Here is a 17,229-nt window from a genome sequence, read left to right as displayed (position 1 = left end):
ATGAAACCGTATGAAAAAGAAGGCAGGGAATGTGCGCTTTCGGGGCAGGTCGTGGTATCCGGTGGGAGGAGGCGGGGTGGTGGCCATCTGGTGAGCTGTGGGCTGCCGTCAGGTCCTGGCCTTTGTTTGGGGTGGAGGGTTCGCAGGTGGTTATTACATTTCGGAAAGTGGTTCAGTGAAAGTGGGCCTTGTGTGGACCAAAGATGAGCGTCAGGAGCCAAGGATTATGCTCTGTAATTAACCCGGTTCCGTGCATATCGGGCCCAGCACGTCCCTCCCCTGGCAGGTTTCATCAAAGGCTGCGATGGCCCGGCGCTGGCTGGGGGTTGGGGTGGAGTCCGCCTTCCCATAGTTACCTCGCCTGCTCCTGTCTGGTCACCACCTGTCCATCTGGCTCAGGTCTCCCTACTCACTCCTTCCGGCTGTTGTGACCTCAGCCTGCTTGTGGCTTTACTCTTCTTTAACTGCTTGTTTCCTATCTGTGTCACACAATTACTGCCTTGTCATCAGTGGTCTCACCCCTAATCATTTCCACATGTGTGTGTGTCTTTCTTACGAGATGGTAATTCCCACAAGGCCAGAGGTCAGGCTGTGGCTCCTCTTTGCGGGTGGAATGCTGCCCGGTCCTGTGCCCACTCTGCTCTTCCTGTCCAACCCAGCCTCTCTGCACCCAGCCGGGCCGCCCGGCAAGGTGTCAGTAGTAGGGTTGCCCTCCTGGGAAGCCTTCCTAGGAGGTGGCATCCGTGCCGCTTTCCTTCCTCCTCCTGCCGCCTGCAGTGCCGCTCGAGGGCTGCGGTTCCAGCCTCCCCAGCGGGACGCCGAGACGAAGGAGCGCAGGCCCCCAGCGCCCAGGCAGGGCTCTCACAGCAGCTTTGGTCTGCCTGGCCTCTCGTTAACTTGAACCTCGTGTAAGTTGCTTTTCTGTCTCTGTTACAGCTGAGTGTAGTTCTCAGGGATGGATTAGGGAGCCCCCCAGGCCCCCCAGGATGCTTAGCATGGCTGGATATGTAACGATTACACCATGAATTCTGTGGGTTTAAAAGGCAGCAGACTCTTGAGTTGACTTCTGACCTCTTTAGGATCATTTCTTTTTAGCAGGAGATCTGAAGTCCCAGGGTCTTAGATCCCATGTTCCACGCACTCCCGGCTGACCCTGGCATGTCACTTGACCCCCCCCCAACGTCTCTTGCTCACTAATTTAGTGAGATAACAATCACATCCGCTGCTGCTCTTGTGACACTAAGTGTCACCATTGGGACCATACGCTGCAGCATGAACTGTCATCTCCACAGTAGCCTGTGAGGCCCGAGCTCTACTTGAGGGGAAGAATTCCTCTCGGCTGCCTGAGCCTGGCGTGTACTGCTGGGTTCCCACGACACTTGGCCTTTCTTGGCCTGGTGCTGCCAGCCCTCTGGCCACTGTCCCTCTGCTCCCTAGAGAGAGCTCAGGATGGACAGTCAGAGGTGGGGTGAGCTGGCCTGCGTAGGTGGGGTTGCTCTGTCATGGCTTCTGTTGGTCTTTATCTTTCCTCCTCTCAGGGCATAGTGTCACCACAGACAGGGTGAGAGCTACCTGGTGGGCGTGGAGCTGCTGCCCGGGGGCTGTCTTGCTCAGGGCTCGCCTTCCTGGCTCTGGGTAGCTGGGCAGCTGCGGTCACTTTGGAATGCTGACCTCAGGGGATTGGCCGTGAGCACCTCAGCAGTGTGATGGTTGGACAAAATCCCTTCTCACCCTGGCAGGCCTAGGACATCTGTGGGTGGCTCCCTGGGGACTGAGTCAACGCTGTAGCCTACGCCTCTGTGGGTGCCCCAGTGGGAGGGCGCTGCCCAGGAGAAACACTGCCCACGCTTCTGTGATTCTCCCTGCTGCCTCCTGGTGGGAGATACTTAGGCTGACTGGTGCTGGCCTCTAGTACTCCCTCTTTTTCGTACAGAAGCCTTGCCCAAGTATCCCACCAGGGCTTCATTCCCAACTCTGTTTGCCGGGTGATAAATACTGTGAGCTCCATCTGAGTTCCCAGAGGGCAAAGATTCTGTCTGCTTCACAGCCTAGCTCCTAGTGCACTGCCTCAGCCTGATCAGGACTCAGGAAGTACTAGTTGCATGAAAGAAGACATGAATGATGGGGTGTGATGGTGTACACCCATAATTGCAGTACACTGGAAGGCTGAGACAGGAGGGTTGCAAGTTTGAGCCCAGCCTGGGCAACTTAGACACTTAATGAGAGCTTGTCTCAAAAAAAGGGCTGGAGGGGCTGGGGATTTAGCTCAGCGGCAAAAAGCGCCTGCCTGGCAAGCGCAAGGTCGTGAGTTCGGTTCCCGGTACTGGAGAAAAACCAAACCAAACCAAACAAAACAAAACAAAACAAAAAAAAAAGGGCTGGAGATGTAGCTCAATATGAAGATCTTAAGTTCACTCCCTGGTACCACAAAAGAAAAAAAACATTTTTTTCAGCTTTGGTAATTCATATGTATCTAGAAATCTGTCCATTTCCTCTGTGTTTTCCATCCTATGAGAGTACAGATTTTCAAAGGAGGTATTGATGATCTTCTGAATTTCTTCAGGATCTATAGTGATTTCATCCCTTTCATTCCTTATTGTGCATATTTCAGCCGGGTGTGGTGACACACACCTGTAATCCCAGCACTTGGGAGGCTGAGGCAGCAGGATCATTTCGAGTTTGAGACCAGCCTGGGCTACAAAGTGAGCTCAAGGCTGGCCTGAACTGCATAGCGAGACCCTGTCTCAAAAAAAAAAAAAGGGCTGGAGATATAGCTCAATGGCACAAATGCCTGCCTAGCAAGCACAAGGTCCTGGGTTCGATCCCCAGTACCAAAAAAAAAAATAATAATAGATTGAAGGTAATGTTTGTTTACGGCCATACCACCCTGAGCACACACGATCTCGTCTGATCTCGGAAGCTGAGCAGGGTTGGGCCTGGTTAGTACTTGGATGGCAGAAAAAAAATGAAGGTGGTGTATAAAGCTCAGAAGACAGTGAGTGACATTAGGGAGGCAGATGCCAACAAAGAGCCTAAAAAGGTCAGAAGCAACTCAAGAGTCTGCTGCCTTTTAAACCCAGAGAATTCATGGTGTAATCATTACATATCCAGCGATGCTAAGCATCCTGGGGGGCTTGATGGGGCTCCATAATCCATCCCTGAGAACTATGCTCAGTGAGCTTGATGTGCCACTACCCTGAGAGTCAGCTTAGGCTTGGGCGGCTCTGGGAACACAGGGCATGCTAGTGTGGGAGGGAGGCCTGCCATGCTCATCTTCTGCCTCTCTTGGTGGCATCAGCCACGAGTGACCGGCAGGGCCTTTCCCTGGCCACTGTTCTTGCAGGGCCCCTCCCCACGTGCCATCTCCTTGGGTCCCTTCGGGCTGCAGGCGGGAGGCTCGCTGTGTTCAGGCTTCTTCTCACGAAGCACACCAGGAATGCAAGGGTGAGAGACCGAGATGTGCAGTGCCAGCCTGTGGGGCCTCATCGTCTGCGTCTCAGTTTATTCCCCTGTGCACTTAGCACAGGGGCAGCACTGGCCCTGCTGAACACAGCATGAAGCTGTGCAAACTGCAGCGTGTTGGACCAGAGCCTGGCTCATGGTAGGTGCTTAGCTGGGGTGCAAAGTCGAGTCTTCCGCGTCTTGTTCCGGATGGAGAAGTTCGTTCCTGCCATGCCGCCGAGGCACAGACTGTCGTCCTGCTCTGTTCGGGCACAGGATGCACCTTCAGGCCCTGCATGCACTCACACGCTAACCCTGAGCAGTTGGAGCCATTCGTCCACTCACCTGACAAATGGCTGAGCCTCCTGTGTGCCGGGCCCTGAAAGCTGCTGGGAGCAAGATAGTCTGGCTCCATCTGGGAAAGTAAGGCTGATTTAGCAAAAGATGGTAAGTCCATAGCTTTGTACCCAGAGAAGAGGCTTACCATCTCTTGCCCACATCTCCTTGGTATTTGGTACTACACACACTTTATAATGCCTGTCACATCAGGTTTGATAAACAAATATGGCTGTATCTTAATATCTGGTTTAGACAGCTATCCGTAGTCAACCGTTGCACTGTGCCTCTGAGCACCGACCTGGCCTCAGGATCCTTCCCAACACAGCACTCCCGGTAGCCACTCTCGGAGCTACCTGTGTCTGGAACTGAGGTCTAAACTTTCATTATAGTCCCTGCTTCTGGGAGAGCATCTTGTGCCCTTTGGGTCTGCAGAAAGGTCCGAGCAGACACTGTTAGATTGTTGGAAACAACTGGGCCACCATGTGCACGTCATGTTCAGGTACAAGTCCTTCCCACCTGCTCTTTCTCTACCTGGAGCGCTCTAACTGTGCATCTACACCTGTTTCATACCCTCCCTGAACTCATGTCAGCTCTCATTTCATTAAAGGCCCTCTTTGACCTGGTACCTGTGATGGCTTTGTGTCCATCATCCCGAGTGGTGCTTTATTTGTCTTCTCAGCTTTACTTCTTATTCACTCACTTAGGACTTCCTAGCACATACACATGCCTCCTGTTCACCTCCCTCATTTATTACAGTGTTGTGAGCTATCAGAAGTATCGGGATCGAATGGACCTTGCATTAGCAGGTGGCTCATGACTTAACTGGTTCTGTGTGGCAGATTTAGGACTAAGTGCAGTCACACAAAGTGTCTGGCTCAGCTTCTGGCTTATTAGGCACTTTAATTTATCATTGTTTAAAATAGCATCCTTTGCAGCGTAGATGGGCGGTGTCTGTTTAGTTTGAGATCCTGAGCCCTCTCTTCTCAAAAGACCTTTCTCCCTGCAGCTACTTCTGTTTAGCCAGGGTTGGTGGGTGTCTGCTGTGGCCCAGCAGGTGAACTTGCCATGGCGCCTGCCCTGGAACCTGAGTTCCTGTCTTAGCTCCTTTTCTCATTTTGTCTCTGAGACAAAATACCCAATGTCCAAAGTTAAGGGACAAAAGGGTTATTTAGCTCACAGTTTGTAGAGGTTTCAGTTCATATCAGCGGGCTCCAGGGCAGGGCAGCACATGGCAGAGGGGCAACAAACACTTCATGGCATTGGAAGACAGCAAAAGCAACAAGAGAGCTTAACAGCTTCCTTCTGCCCCTTCTGTGTAATATCCAGACTGCTGGCACTAGGGCGAGCCAAACCAAGCAGTGGACCGATACAGTGATCACACACCCTTAATCCCAGCATCACACTCTCTAGACTCAGCCACCTCTGAAAAAACCCCATCTAAGGCTGTGTGAGGCTTTGGGGGGACATCTAGACACAAACTGTTCACAGTTCCCATTGAGCGGGAACGCTGTTTACACTCAGGCAGGGATAAAGGAGGGGCTTGGAGCTCCCCGACAAGGACATGGTTATTGTCATCAGAAGGGTAGGGGAGGCTCGGGTAGGGCTTGCAGGTGGATGTTGCAGGACAGAGGACTGCGGTGAGGGCCAGAGGACAGGCTGGCTGTTGAGTCACTGCCAGCCCCTGCTCATCCCCTGAAGTTGATAACATCTATTAAGATTTCACTTCCTGCTGAGATATTTTGCTCAAGAAACTTGTCATCTGGTCGTCTTCCTCCTCTCCAGTTTTTCAGGTGTGTCTTGAGTTGCTCTCGTAGTTTCCTGCTAGAGAATTAGAATAAATTCTTGGCGGTGGGGCAGTTTATTCTTCTGTGGAAGAAAGAAGTCTGCCGTCTTGCTGCGGAAATCTGTCTCTGAGGAGTGGGCGGTTTGCAGGGTCTGCCTGCTGGGCCAACTTCCAACCCCGCCCTCTCAGCCACCTGGAGGACAGCAGCTCCCTGCCTTCCTCCCTCTGCATCCTGCAGAGCATCCTGCTTCTCTCCAGTCTTCGCCATTCTTCACCCAGGACAGTCTTCATGCAGCTGCAGGAAGTCTTCACCTTGGACTGTGACAGTCAGTCACAGTGCCAAGCAGGCATCCGTAGTCAGCTGTGCCTGCTCGCCTCTGAGCTCAGATGGCCCCATGGTCCTCAGCGTGAGTCCTGTGTTTATGAGCCCTAGGGAGTAGAAACCACTCCTTATGGTGCAGCTGGCAGGTGCACATGTGTACTTGTGTGTGTGTGTGTGTGTGTGTGTGTGTGTGGTTCCACTGCACCAGGGGAGAAGAGAAGAAAGTGCCAGTAGATGGCCCTGCTCCAGCCTTCCTCCTTCATGCTGGCCCCAGTGTCATAGAGAAGAAAAAGGGTACAGGAGGATTTCTGTGTTTCTGGGCCTTTGGAGTAGACGCCGAACCCCACACAAGTAGCTGCTCCCCGTCTTCCTTTGTGGGCTTCACTTTCTGGGGCTGCGGACTCTGCTTCGGTCCATTGTGGAGCTGCAGGAAGTTGATGCAGGCGAGGCTTGCATAGCTCCTGACCCAAGGGGAACAGTGCCCGGGACCTGCCAGCACCAGCTAGGGCCTGATCAGGTGGCAGGCGTGGTGCTTGGTCACCTATGGATTGGGTGTGCCACCTGCTCACCTGGCCACCTGGCAGGGGCTTAAGCTGAGGCCCAGCAGTGACAGGCCGGTGATGCAGCCAGCACGGTGGACTCGAGTCACTGCAGTTACAGATGGGACACTCCCCGAGCAGGGGTCCTGTGTGCATCTGCTTCTCACTTGTCAGCTGGGGACTGTGGAGGGAATGGGTGAGTCCAGCATTTGCATTAAGAGACATGAGGTAAAGGGTACCTTCTGATTCTCACTTCTGATTCTTTCTACTTCCTCTGCCCCCAGCTCAGCCCACACATCTGCACGTCTGCCTGCACTGCATCTGCTGCTATTCTTTCCAAGTCATGGCAGGGCCACCTGCTCCTTGGAGTCTGTATTTGTCTGTTTTCTGTTGTTGCAACAAAATACTGGAGGCTGGATACTGTGTGGAGAAAAGAGCTTTCTTTAGCTCATGTTATGAAGTTGAGGACCAAGGTCAGGCAGCCGTATAGGTTTGGCCTCAGCTGAGGGCCTCGAGGCAGGTGGTGTCACAGTGACAGGAGCACATGCAGAAGGGGTCACATGACAGGACAGGAAGCCAGGGAGATTCAGAGGCCAGGCTCATTCTTTCAATAACAACCCACTGGAGGGAACCAATGAGGGTTGTGTAAGAATTACATAATCTTTTCCAAAAGCACAAAGAGATTCTACAGTGACTGAACCATAGTAGTCAGGTCCCACACGCCATGAAATCAGGCTCCTCGTATCAACCTCAGCACTGACTATGTGCCTTAAGCCTGGAGGAGTTATTTGGGTGAGTGCAGAGGACAGGGTCACCCAGATCTTGAGTCTGAGGATGGGACCCGCTTAGCTCTTCTTCCCCTCCCGTCTCCTAGCCCAACCCTTAGTCTAAGTACCCCCATCCCCAATGCCCCCAGAGCACAGCCTGGCTGCTCATGGGTTCCTGAAGACACCATGGAATGCAGGTTTCCGTGGCGGGGTCTCAGGAGACCTGGCTCCCCAGCCAGGCAGCTGTCTCCCAGAACTAAGTTAACCCATGAGGCTCTTCCATTCCCTGCTGCTGGCTGGGCTGTGTGCATGATGAGGGTCCCCTTACTGGCCCACCCTGGGACCTGTAGCCCCCACAACTGTGGTTAATATCACTGCTGATGTTGGTCCCTAAGATCCAACTCGGGCTGCCCGTGACCTGGTGTGTGGCAGAAGTTCTTTTAAGAGGACACACACCCTACCGTGCCCAGCCTCTGCCTGTGGGTGGCCCCTCACTCTTGCCGTGGTCCTTGGTCGAGAGGCTCAGAACAGGGTGCTGGGTGACGTCAGATAAGAGGTCAGCACACAGAGCAGCCCCAGGCACCGCATGGGCAGTGCCCCTGGGGCTCCCAGTACCCTTGAAGACCTGCTCCTGTTGGTTCCCCTGGGTTCTTCCTGGACCTGTGGCGCTTGCTGCCTTGTTAGAGCTGGCACCAGGGCACCTAAGGCACGGAGAAGTGCTGCGTTCCTTGACAGCAGCCTGTCCTTTTCCAGCCCCTCCTCCCGCTTCTGCAGGAGCCGAAGCCCCTTAGATACCATGGAGTCCCAGTCCTGGTCACAGGTGAAGCTGCAGCTCAGAGGTCACACGGCAGGTTCACGGCAGAGGTGGCCTTGGTGGCTTTACCCTCACTTTGGGCTGGCGTTGGGATTCGCAGGTGCTGCTTCCCCACAGTTCTTAGTCCTCTCAACACAGAGGAAATATTTGTCTTTCCTTTCTGTTAACAAAGAATTGGCATCTGTTTGTTTTTGTGAACACAGCCAGTGGGACAGGCAGCTAGGAAGTGTTCCGAGGAGGGAGTTTTCTGGTGATTTCCTAACCTTGGACAGGCCTTCAGATTGCTGGGCACTGGGACCCAGTGTGGCCTAATTAGGGGAGCCAGTGCGTCCGGCTCGTGCAGTTGGAGCTGGTTTCAGGCCCTGGGGACCCCTGGATTAATTGAAATGAGGTGGAACAGATGGATTGGGTCTATCGGCAGTTTCCCGTGGCAGCCGCTTAACAGGAAAGCACTTCATTACCCGCTGATTTTCCCAGGGCCCTCTGCCCCGCTTGGAGGAGCTGCAGGGGAGCCGGAGAAGCCCCTGTGCAGGCGGAGTTACAAGCACGCAGCCTCCCACACCCGGATTTGAGCAGGTGGCTGGGATAAGCTATCGCTTTCTTTCCTCTCAGCAGCTAACTTAGAAAATTCTGCTGCTGCCCATACCATTCCCAGAAAAGAGGACTATGGCGCTTGGTTTTGGGGTCAGGAACCTGCTGCCCTCAGAAGGGGTGGTACTGTGGGAGGTGGGATTGGCTAGGCCAGAGGAGTAGAACACCCTGGGGCAGGGTGTTCCTAGGTAGGAAGCATGAGCTAGATGGGTTGGTTGGTTGGTTGGTTGCCAGTGCCACGTGGTTAGGCAGTTGTTGTTTGGTCGTTGAAATGTTGAAGTACATTCAGGGGACCCTCTTGGCCAAAACGAGGTAAGAGGTTTTGAGATGTGTCATATGGGGGAGCACTGAGAGACAGCCTGACATCACTACTTCGACGTGTGCAAAGGATCCTGGGTTCTCCTACCGTAAGGCTGCAGAAGTCTCCAGGGTCTGTCATGCGTGTCACCACAGCTAGCATTGTGTATAGTTTCTGAAGGTGATCGAGCGGGGTCTATGGATGTCTCTTCTCAGAGAGTACCACAATAGGTGTCTGAATACACGTGGGATCTTTCCTGTTGGTAGTCCCTTTTGTAGTATAGGAAGTCAGAATTAACCTTGCTTTAAACGCAGTTTGTTCCTGAGAACATCACATTTGGGATTTTACAGTCAGAAAGCGTAGTGTATTCAAACCAGCATTGCAAATTCACTTTGAGATATTTCCCTTAAATTTGTATTCATTATTCTGCTTGCACAAGTTTTAATGGAAAATCATAAAGCAGATTCTAAACTACTCCCTTTTTTCCCCTCCCGCTTTGAAATGTTTTTAACTTTTGCAAACCGCTACAGCGCGTGAGTCTTAGGGAACGTGGAGTCAGATTCTGCCAGGTTTCAGGGCACAGGAAGTAACTCAGCAGAGGAAACAGCCGCCTTCACTGTGGCGAAGCAAAGCAAAGCAGCTGGTTTTTAGGACTTGGTTTCTTGTCAGTATGGAAGGGGGCGAAGACACGTCCTACACAAAAGAGGCTTTAAAAACCTTACTCGATATAAATTTTGAGGAATATTTTCTGATCTGATTTCCCCAACTGTCACTATTAACAGCTTTTTGCCGCCACTTACCGCAGTTGATTGACAAGATGTGCCAAGTGCCCAGAAGTGAGCAGATGAAGCATGGGGAGTTCGGGGAAAGAGAAAGGTGTCAGGTGCTGCGTGGGATCGGCCTTTTAGCTGAGCGGTGGGGGGCAAGTAGCAGCCTGGTGGGAAATGCAGAGTCGGGAGCAGGGGTTGGGGTGGGGTGGGAGTGGGCTGCATAATCAAGGCTTGACTTGCAGCCCGCAGTGAGCAGTTAAGCCACTTCCTGGCTCTGACCTTTACCTTTCTCTGGCTCCTAAGCAGTCTGAACAGCCCGAAGTCCTTTGGCAGCGCTGTGGGTCCTGTGCCTGCTGACCTCCCTGCTCTCCCAGCCAGGCTGGGAGCTCTTGTTGCACAGCAAGGCGTGCAGAGTGTGTCTTGAATATCCGAACCCCGACCGACCCAAACGTGTGCTGGCTGCTCACACGAAGCTGACATCACTCACGGTTCTGCTTTTCAGACTTGACTCTGAGGGTGTGCAGAGGTCAACAGCAGCATTCTTTGGTTTTATTCTGTCTCTTGTGGAAGATTGATTTTGCTGCCTGAACCATCCTGGTCTCCTTGGCAACCGTCCCTCCTCCTCCTCCTCCTCCTCCTCCTCCTCCTCCGCTGCATGTGTGTTGTAACTTTTCTGGGGTTTCCCTCCTGGACTTCCCAGTCACAGCTTGCTCGCAGGACCCCCATGGAGGGTCGTTCTGTGGTCTTGCCTTCAGCAACAGCATTTATTTTTGACTTCCTGATAGAAGAGTACGCTTCAGTTTCATTTAAGGGGAGAAAAAGGTTTCCTGATCCAGCAGTCCCTTTTCTGGTGGAAATCAAAGCTAACCTCTGCCATACATGCATAAAATGTTTTTACATTGAATCTTTTCAAGGACCTTATGTTTCTCCCACCCGCAGAGCAACAGCCTTTCTTTTTGCAAGGCAAGGGAGCAGTAGCTGGGCCTGGATGGATGTGAAGGATTTGCTCTCCCTGAGGCCCCCTGCTTTGCCCCAGGCAGGAGGTGGTCCTTCCCGCACCCACCTCAACTCTGCCTTCAGGGCTCCAGTGCTATGGGAGCTCCCTTCTCCCAGGGCCTTTGCCCTGTCTCTTGTCATGGAGACTCCTGGGTTCTCCTGACCAATGTCTGTTCTTCCAGCTGATCCAGGCTTTGTGTTTCCTGATGGGCGCATTGGAGGTGCTGTTCATTTGGGGGACAGAGTTTCAAACATGGTAATGCATCTCATTTGTTATTTTGGATGCTTGTGAGTTATGCCTTGAAAGGATGGATAATTTTCTTCTCATAGCAAGCCTGTCATGTTCACAGATGACATGCCTGGTAAATAGACACCTCTGGCGGTGGTTTTTTGTGTGGGAAACCATTTCAGGTGATATAAACATATTACAGACTCAAGAAAATGCTGGGAAAACTTGGTCTAGTCCCAGTCACTCCAATAAAGAACATTCTTGTCTATCTTTTCTTTTTTTTCTTGTTTGTCTTTTTGAGACAGGGTCTCACTATGTAGTTCAGGCTGGGCTTGAGCTCACTTTGTAGCCCAGGCTGACCTTGAATTTACAAGGATCCTCCTACCTCGGCCTCCCGAGTGCTGGGATTACAGGCATGCACCACCACCACGCCCAGCCTATTCTTGCCTGTCAACTTTGAGATTTTTTTCCTCTTGTATTAAACATGCATTTAACCATGTAACAGTGTGCATACATGAAGTATCCACTTGGTTTGCCAACCCCCGCCCCACACACACCTTTTTGGTAGTACTGGGGATTGGACCAGGGCCTTGTGTATGCTAGGCAAGCACTTTAGCACTGAGGTACACTGCTATACTCAGGCCGTTTTATTTTTTAATTTTTATTTATTTACTTATCTTTGTCTTTTTGAGATAGAGTTTCACCATGCAGTTCAGGCTGACCTTGAACTCGCTTTGTAGGCCAGGCAGCCCTCGAACTCGGAGCAATCCTCCTGCCTCAGCCTCTCAGGTGCTGGGATTATGGGTGTGCACCACCATGCCTGGCTTTTATTTTATTTTGGAGACAGGCTCTGGCCCAGTTGCCCAGGCTGGCCTCAAATTTGCAATTTTCCTGTCTCAGCCTCCCAAGTAGTTGGGATTACAGGTGTGTGCCACCGGCTTTTAGCTTGCTCTGTGGTTTGTTTTCAGAACTCTCCTCTATTGATGACTACTGAGAGCTGGTGCTGCAGGACTTGAGGGCAAGGCCTGCCGAACTACCCAGGACACCCTCCTCTAGGTCAGGGTCAGGAAGCCTGGAATCTGAGGGAGGGCAGCTTGCTGGGCCTGTTGACTCCAAGTATGGACACAAATGCTGCCCCTGGGACCCACTCCCAGCTAGGGTGACAGATGCTTCTTGGAAGAGTCCTGGCCTCTCCCCTCCCTGTGTGTTTTGCCTCATCAACTTGGTCCTGGGTGATTGATGAGGCCTTAGATTTTGGATTTGAAGCCTGGATGGTGTCAGGTGGGGTCTTACCCCTTTTATATTAGAAAATGCTTTCCAGCCCTGCTCCTCCCCACCCCCAGCAACTCAGGCTGCCTTCGCAGGCTCCTTGGGCCTGTTTTTGCTTTGCTTTTGGAGGTTTGTTAAATGCAGTTAACTCTCAGTGGGCCATTCCAGAATGCAGTTACTCTACTCTCGTTATGTAAAGGAAAATCCGGAATGTCCCCAGCATTTTACAGGAGAATCTGAAAGTAAACCTCCCTAAAAGGGAGCAGGGAAGGAGTGAAAGGGGTACAGGATCCACCCTCCCAGGTTACATTGCGCGCTCTGCAGGGATCCCCGGGGAGGCCTGCACCCCAAGCCTGAGGCTGCCAGCAGGCCGGCCCCTCATCCCTGGTGGGCAGATCTGAGAGCAGCACAGTGGTGGGCTGCCCTCCAGTGTCACTTGGTCCCGCCCCTTGCAGTAGCCAGCCGGGGTGGGACCAGGTGCTGGAGCTCAGCCTCCACAGTGGCTCTCTGTTCGGGCGCAGGCAGGAGGGCAGGAGGGTCCTCTCGTCAGCACCCTGCTCACGTCCCAGCTAGACTGAGGGCCTGGCCTGTTGCCCTGAGGCCCCACCACTGTGGCAGCCTTGGGCTCGTCGCAGGGCTTTCCTTGGGGAGGGCAGGGGTGTGGGGGAACTCTCAGCCACCAAGTCCTTGTCATTGCTGATGTGTAGCCTCTAACCGCACACAGCAGCCAGGGCCTCAAGATGTGTGTAACTCATGTGTCTGAAGAAGTGGGTCTATTTTGTTAATTTGAATTTAAAAATTGATACTTCATGCAGATAGAGGAAAGTGATTTTAAGTGTATTTGGAACAGCTTGGGGTTAGGACAAAAATGTTTTTTTTTTTCTATGCAGGGGATTAAATCCAGGGCTTGGTGCATGGTAGACAGTTGCTCTACCCCTGAGCTACATCTCTGGCCCTACTCCCTTAGAACTTTGAACCTGTGTTGCTAAGTTGCCCGGGCTGGCCTTTGAAGTTGTGATCCTCCTGCCTCAGCCTCCCAAGTAGCTGAGATTTAAGAATGGTCCATCACACCTGTTTGGAATCTACTTTTTCAGCTGTACAGTTCATAAATCATATAGGTTAAGTATTTCCAGGGAAAATTCAGCATCCACGTTAAGATGTGCTGTAAGTGTAAAATATACACTGGAGTTTAGAGACAGCATGAAAAAGAATGTGAAATATCTGATAACAATGTAAAAATGTTTATATTGTGGGTTGAAATAAGTATTTTAAATATAGTACCTTCATTAAAGTATGTTATTAGAATACTTTCTCCCACTTCATTTAATTTTTTTTAAAGAAAAGTTGACATTAATGTGTCTGGAGTTATTCATTATTGGACAACACTGGCCCCTGAGCCTGCTTTGGTGGGAATTCTTCTTACTGTCCTGTAGGGGAGCTAGTTAATGACTCAGGCATTTTTTTGTCCATAGAATTAGGTCTTGGGAGACCTCCGGTGTTTTGAAAGGAAGAAAATTTTTTAAAAGTCTGTTCATGAAACATTATTTCTTAATTGCACAGATGACATGTTTCTTTCGGGAAAATTAGAAAGGACTGACTAAATGAAAAACTAAACTTCCTATTTTGGAAGGAGAATACATAGATTTTCTACACTTTCTAGTGATACTTTGGAGAGAACTTCAAGATTATATTGCCTGTAATCTCAGCACTCAGGAGGCTGAGACAGGAGGATCACTCACATTTGAGGCCAGCCTGGGCTACCTAAGTGATTTCAAGGCCAGCCTACACTACGTAGACCCTGCCACAAAACACAAACAAAACAAAACAAAAAGATTATTTCAAGCACACACACATAAAAGCTGACGGCCCATAGGTATCTCATTTATGCCCTGATGGAGGACTGGGTCTCAGAGACTTGGACAGTGGCAGAAGACCAGCAGCTAGGATTTGGAGAGGCGCTGCTGGTGGTCGGTAAAGGTGACCGTGGCTGTCTGCCAGGGTAGCCTGGGCCCTGGACCCTCATGTCGAGGCAGGGAGGGTACTGTGTGACAGAATGGGCAGACGCTTTCCCCCTGCCTGAGTTAGCAGGGAAGCATGAGGTACATTCTGCCCAGTTTGTGGGAGGATTTGAGACTGTGGAATTCTTTGGTGACCAGGAGACAGTTTTTACGTTGACCTCTGAGCCTGAGGGACAGCTGAGGCTGTCGTGCAGCTTGTATTTCTCTGCTGCCTTGTTGGGACTTAGTACCTGGCACATGCTTGAGAAGATGTTAGCCACGGTGGAGGTGGTGACATGGCCCTGGGTGCTGGAGGAAGGCAGTCTCCGGCATGTGTAGTGGGGCTGTGTGTTCAGGATTGGGTACACCTCGTGGTGTAGCATCTTCTCCCCACCCCGATTTCCTGCGTGGACAGGAGCCGTAGAAGGCAGGGAGGGAGGGTGAAGTCACTGTGTGTCCTTTAGGTCTGGCCTCTCCCTCTCTTAGTTCATGGCTCCGAGGTGGCTCTGAGATGTTCTGCTGGGCCCTGTGGGATTAGCCAGTGTGTAATGACCCCTGTTTAGGCTGCTGAACACAGAGCTTCCCCATGTCGTGCCTTGTTCAACTCCTGACAAGCTGCTTCTCCAAGGAAGCACTTATAAAAGACACAAAAGGAGCTTTCTTGGTGAAGAATTTCTGTAGGGACCACCTTTAAAGCAGTTAGGGAGTCTACACCTTTCTTGGTCTTCTGTAGAATTGGACCTTAAACTTCTGATTTGTGAAGCAAAGCAGATCTTGACAAACAAGAGAGGCCTGGGCTGGAAGATGCAGAAATGGGCTGGAAGATGCAGGTTGTGGGTTGTTCCTCTGCCCACCATGGAGAGCCAGGTGTGGGGGTGCACACCTGTAATCCCAGCGCTCTAGGTGGATGAGCAGGAAGACTTAAATTCAAGCCCAGCCAGGCAACTTAGTGACTTTGCGAGCCCCTGTCTCAAGTAGAAGGAAACGAAAAGGTCTGGGGACATAGCTTATTATGAAAGCCCTGGGTTCAATCTTTAGTATGACCAAAAAAAAAAAAAAGATGCCCAGACAAGAGATCGTGATGGGTGGCCCTCCTGGCCTTTCCATTACTGGCTCAGATGTGCCCCTGTCCCAGGAAGTCTCTGCTAGTAGTGGCAGAAGGCTCCATATTTAGAACTTGTATCAGAGACCAGCTTAGCGCTTAGATTCTGAATCATCAGGTTGTAAAGGCCTGGGAACCTGTCTAGTTTTTGTTCCCTATTTTATTTGTTTGTTTGTTTGTTTGTTTGTTTTTTTGGGGGTACTAGGACTCGAACTCAGAACCTTGCGCTTGCCAGGCAGGCTTTTGTACCGCTGAGCTGTATCCCTGGCCCTTTGTTCCCTATTTTAATTGTACAAGCCATACAATAAAACAATGAAGGGTGTCTTTTAAAAACACCTTGGACCGTCATTCGTCTTTTTTTTTTTGTCTCTGTACATATGCAGGCGTAATTTTTACTTGAGAAGGATCAAGGCGGAAGTACGATTAGACTTTGATTTTTCACTTACTTTTATATCTTCATAGTCCTGCCTGCTACCTCGTATCTTTGTAGTTACCGTTTAGTGCCTGCACACTCCTCCAGTGACTTGACTGACTGTAATTTACTTAATTGTTCTTTATTTTGGGTTCCTGTTCTTAATGGTATTTTCCCCCCTTTGTCTCTGTAGGAAGTTCTCCAGCAGCTGATCGTAATGAATTTGCCCAATGTTTTGATGATTGGCAAAGACCCACTGTCTGGTGAGTGAAAGGCCCTCTGGCCCCCTATAGCGCCCGGGCAGTGCCATTGGCTTTGGACAGCTGTTAGCCACCGAGCTCTGGCTGTCGGCTTGGAGCTGCACGGTGAAAACACCTGATGGTTTGGGTGAGATTTTAAGAACGTGTTTATTGCCCTGAGGCATTAAGCCAAGAGCACGTTTATTCCGTAAGCATGACTCTGTCCCAGCTGGTCAGATGTGCACGTAGAGGCAGGGGAGGCCACTGCTTCGTCCCAGGCAGGCGTGGGTTTAGGTGTGTGAGGCTGCGGTGGCCTCTCCGGCATCTTGGCCCCTCAGTAAATGTGTAATCAGATTCCACGGTGATGGAGTGTGACTCCTTATGCCGGAAATAAGTGCGTCTTGGGGGTCTTGAGGCACCTCTCTCCTGCTCCATGAGGGACCTCTAGGATCCCGTCATTCATCTGTCTTATCCCCTGCTGGACTCTGAGCACCAAGGGCTGTAAGTCCCCTTGGTGTGCGATGTTCAGTGTCCATTTGAAAGCGAAAGGTCCTCCTGTAAGTTTCCAGAAAGTTAGCTTAGTTTGTACCTGTAGGGCACTCCTTGGTGACTGAAAGAGGGTGGCGGCTTGGCCCCCTTCCCTGGGCAGCCGGGACTCACGACATACACGCTTAGGCTGTGGGCAGACCTACCCTCTGACTGGGTCTCCCTTCGTTCCGGGGGAGTCCTCATTAGCATTTTGGAACTCTGGGTCTGGGACCCCTGTGATAGGTAAGGTGTCAGGGGAGACAGAAAACCCACACCTATGGGGTAGACGAGACCAGGGATCCCAAATATTATCCCGAGGGTTTTAGGGAAGGGACTGAAGCTTCCTCCTGTTGGCATCTTCTCACCCTGGTCTCACAGGAGTCTGGCTGTCCTTTGTCTGTGACAGTAGCAGTAGCCAAGATGTCTTGAGAGGGAGGAAAAGTACCTTAAGTGACCAGCCAAGAACACAACACAAGGATTGCTTCTCCCTTGGTGCCACTTCCAGGGAGGCCCAGCAGCAGCTTTCTTGTGAAGGGTGCTCTCTCTGGGCTCCAGCCCGCCATGTGTCTGCCTTTTGTTTGTGTGAGCCCAAGAAGGAGGTGCCCTTGGCCTCCTGCTGGCCTTTCTTGTGCTGGGCCCTGAGCACTCACTGCCTGGCGCTGAGTCCCTGCTGTGTGCACTTGGGCCACCTGGTGGCTCCTGGCGATGAGTGACTTCCCCACTCTGGATGTGTATCCTCCACACCCCTAGCTCTGCCTTTAGGCCATGTTTTCTGGCTTTATTTCAAGGTTCC

General features: G+C 51.5%; 1 protein-coding gene across 1 annotated transcript in view; it reads left to right on the top strand.

Moving 5' to 3' along the window:
- The window catches only part of Ccdc88c (coiled-coil domain containing 88C), a gene marked incomplete at its 5' end in the record, with an annotated part of 122,702 nt that overhangs the window by 34,288 nt on the left and 71,185 nt on the right, over positions 1-17,229 (top strand). Inside the window, 1 exon segment of the mRNA XM_005390438.2 lies at positions 15,863-15,932. Within this exon segment, the coding sequence (XP_005390495.1) occupies positions 15,863-15,932 (70 nt within the window).

This window comes from Chinchilla lanigera, unplaced genomic scaffold (genome assembly GCF_000276665.1).
Source record: "Chinchilla lanigera isolate Chin_1 unplaced genomic scaffold, ChiLan1.0 scaffold00037, whole genome shotgun sequence".
Classification (NCBI taxonomy): domain Eukaryota; kingdom Metazoa; phylum Chordata; class Mammalia; order Rodentia; family Chinchillidae; genus Chinchilla; species Chinchilla lanigera.
Note: the sequence above shows the minus strand (reverse complement) of the source record. Positions and strands in the feature narration are given on the sequence as shown.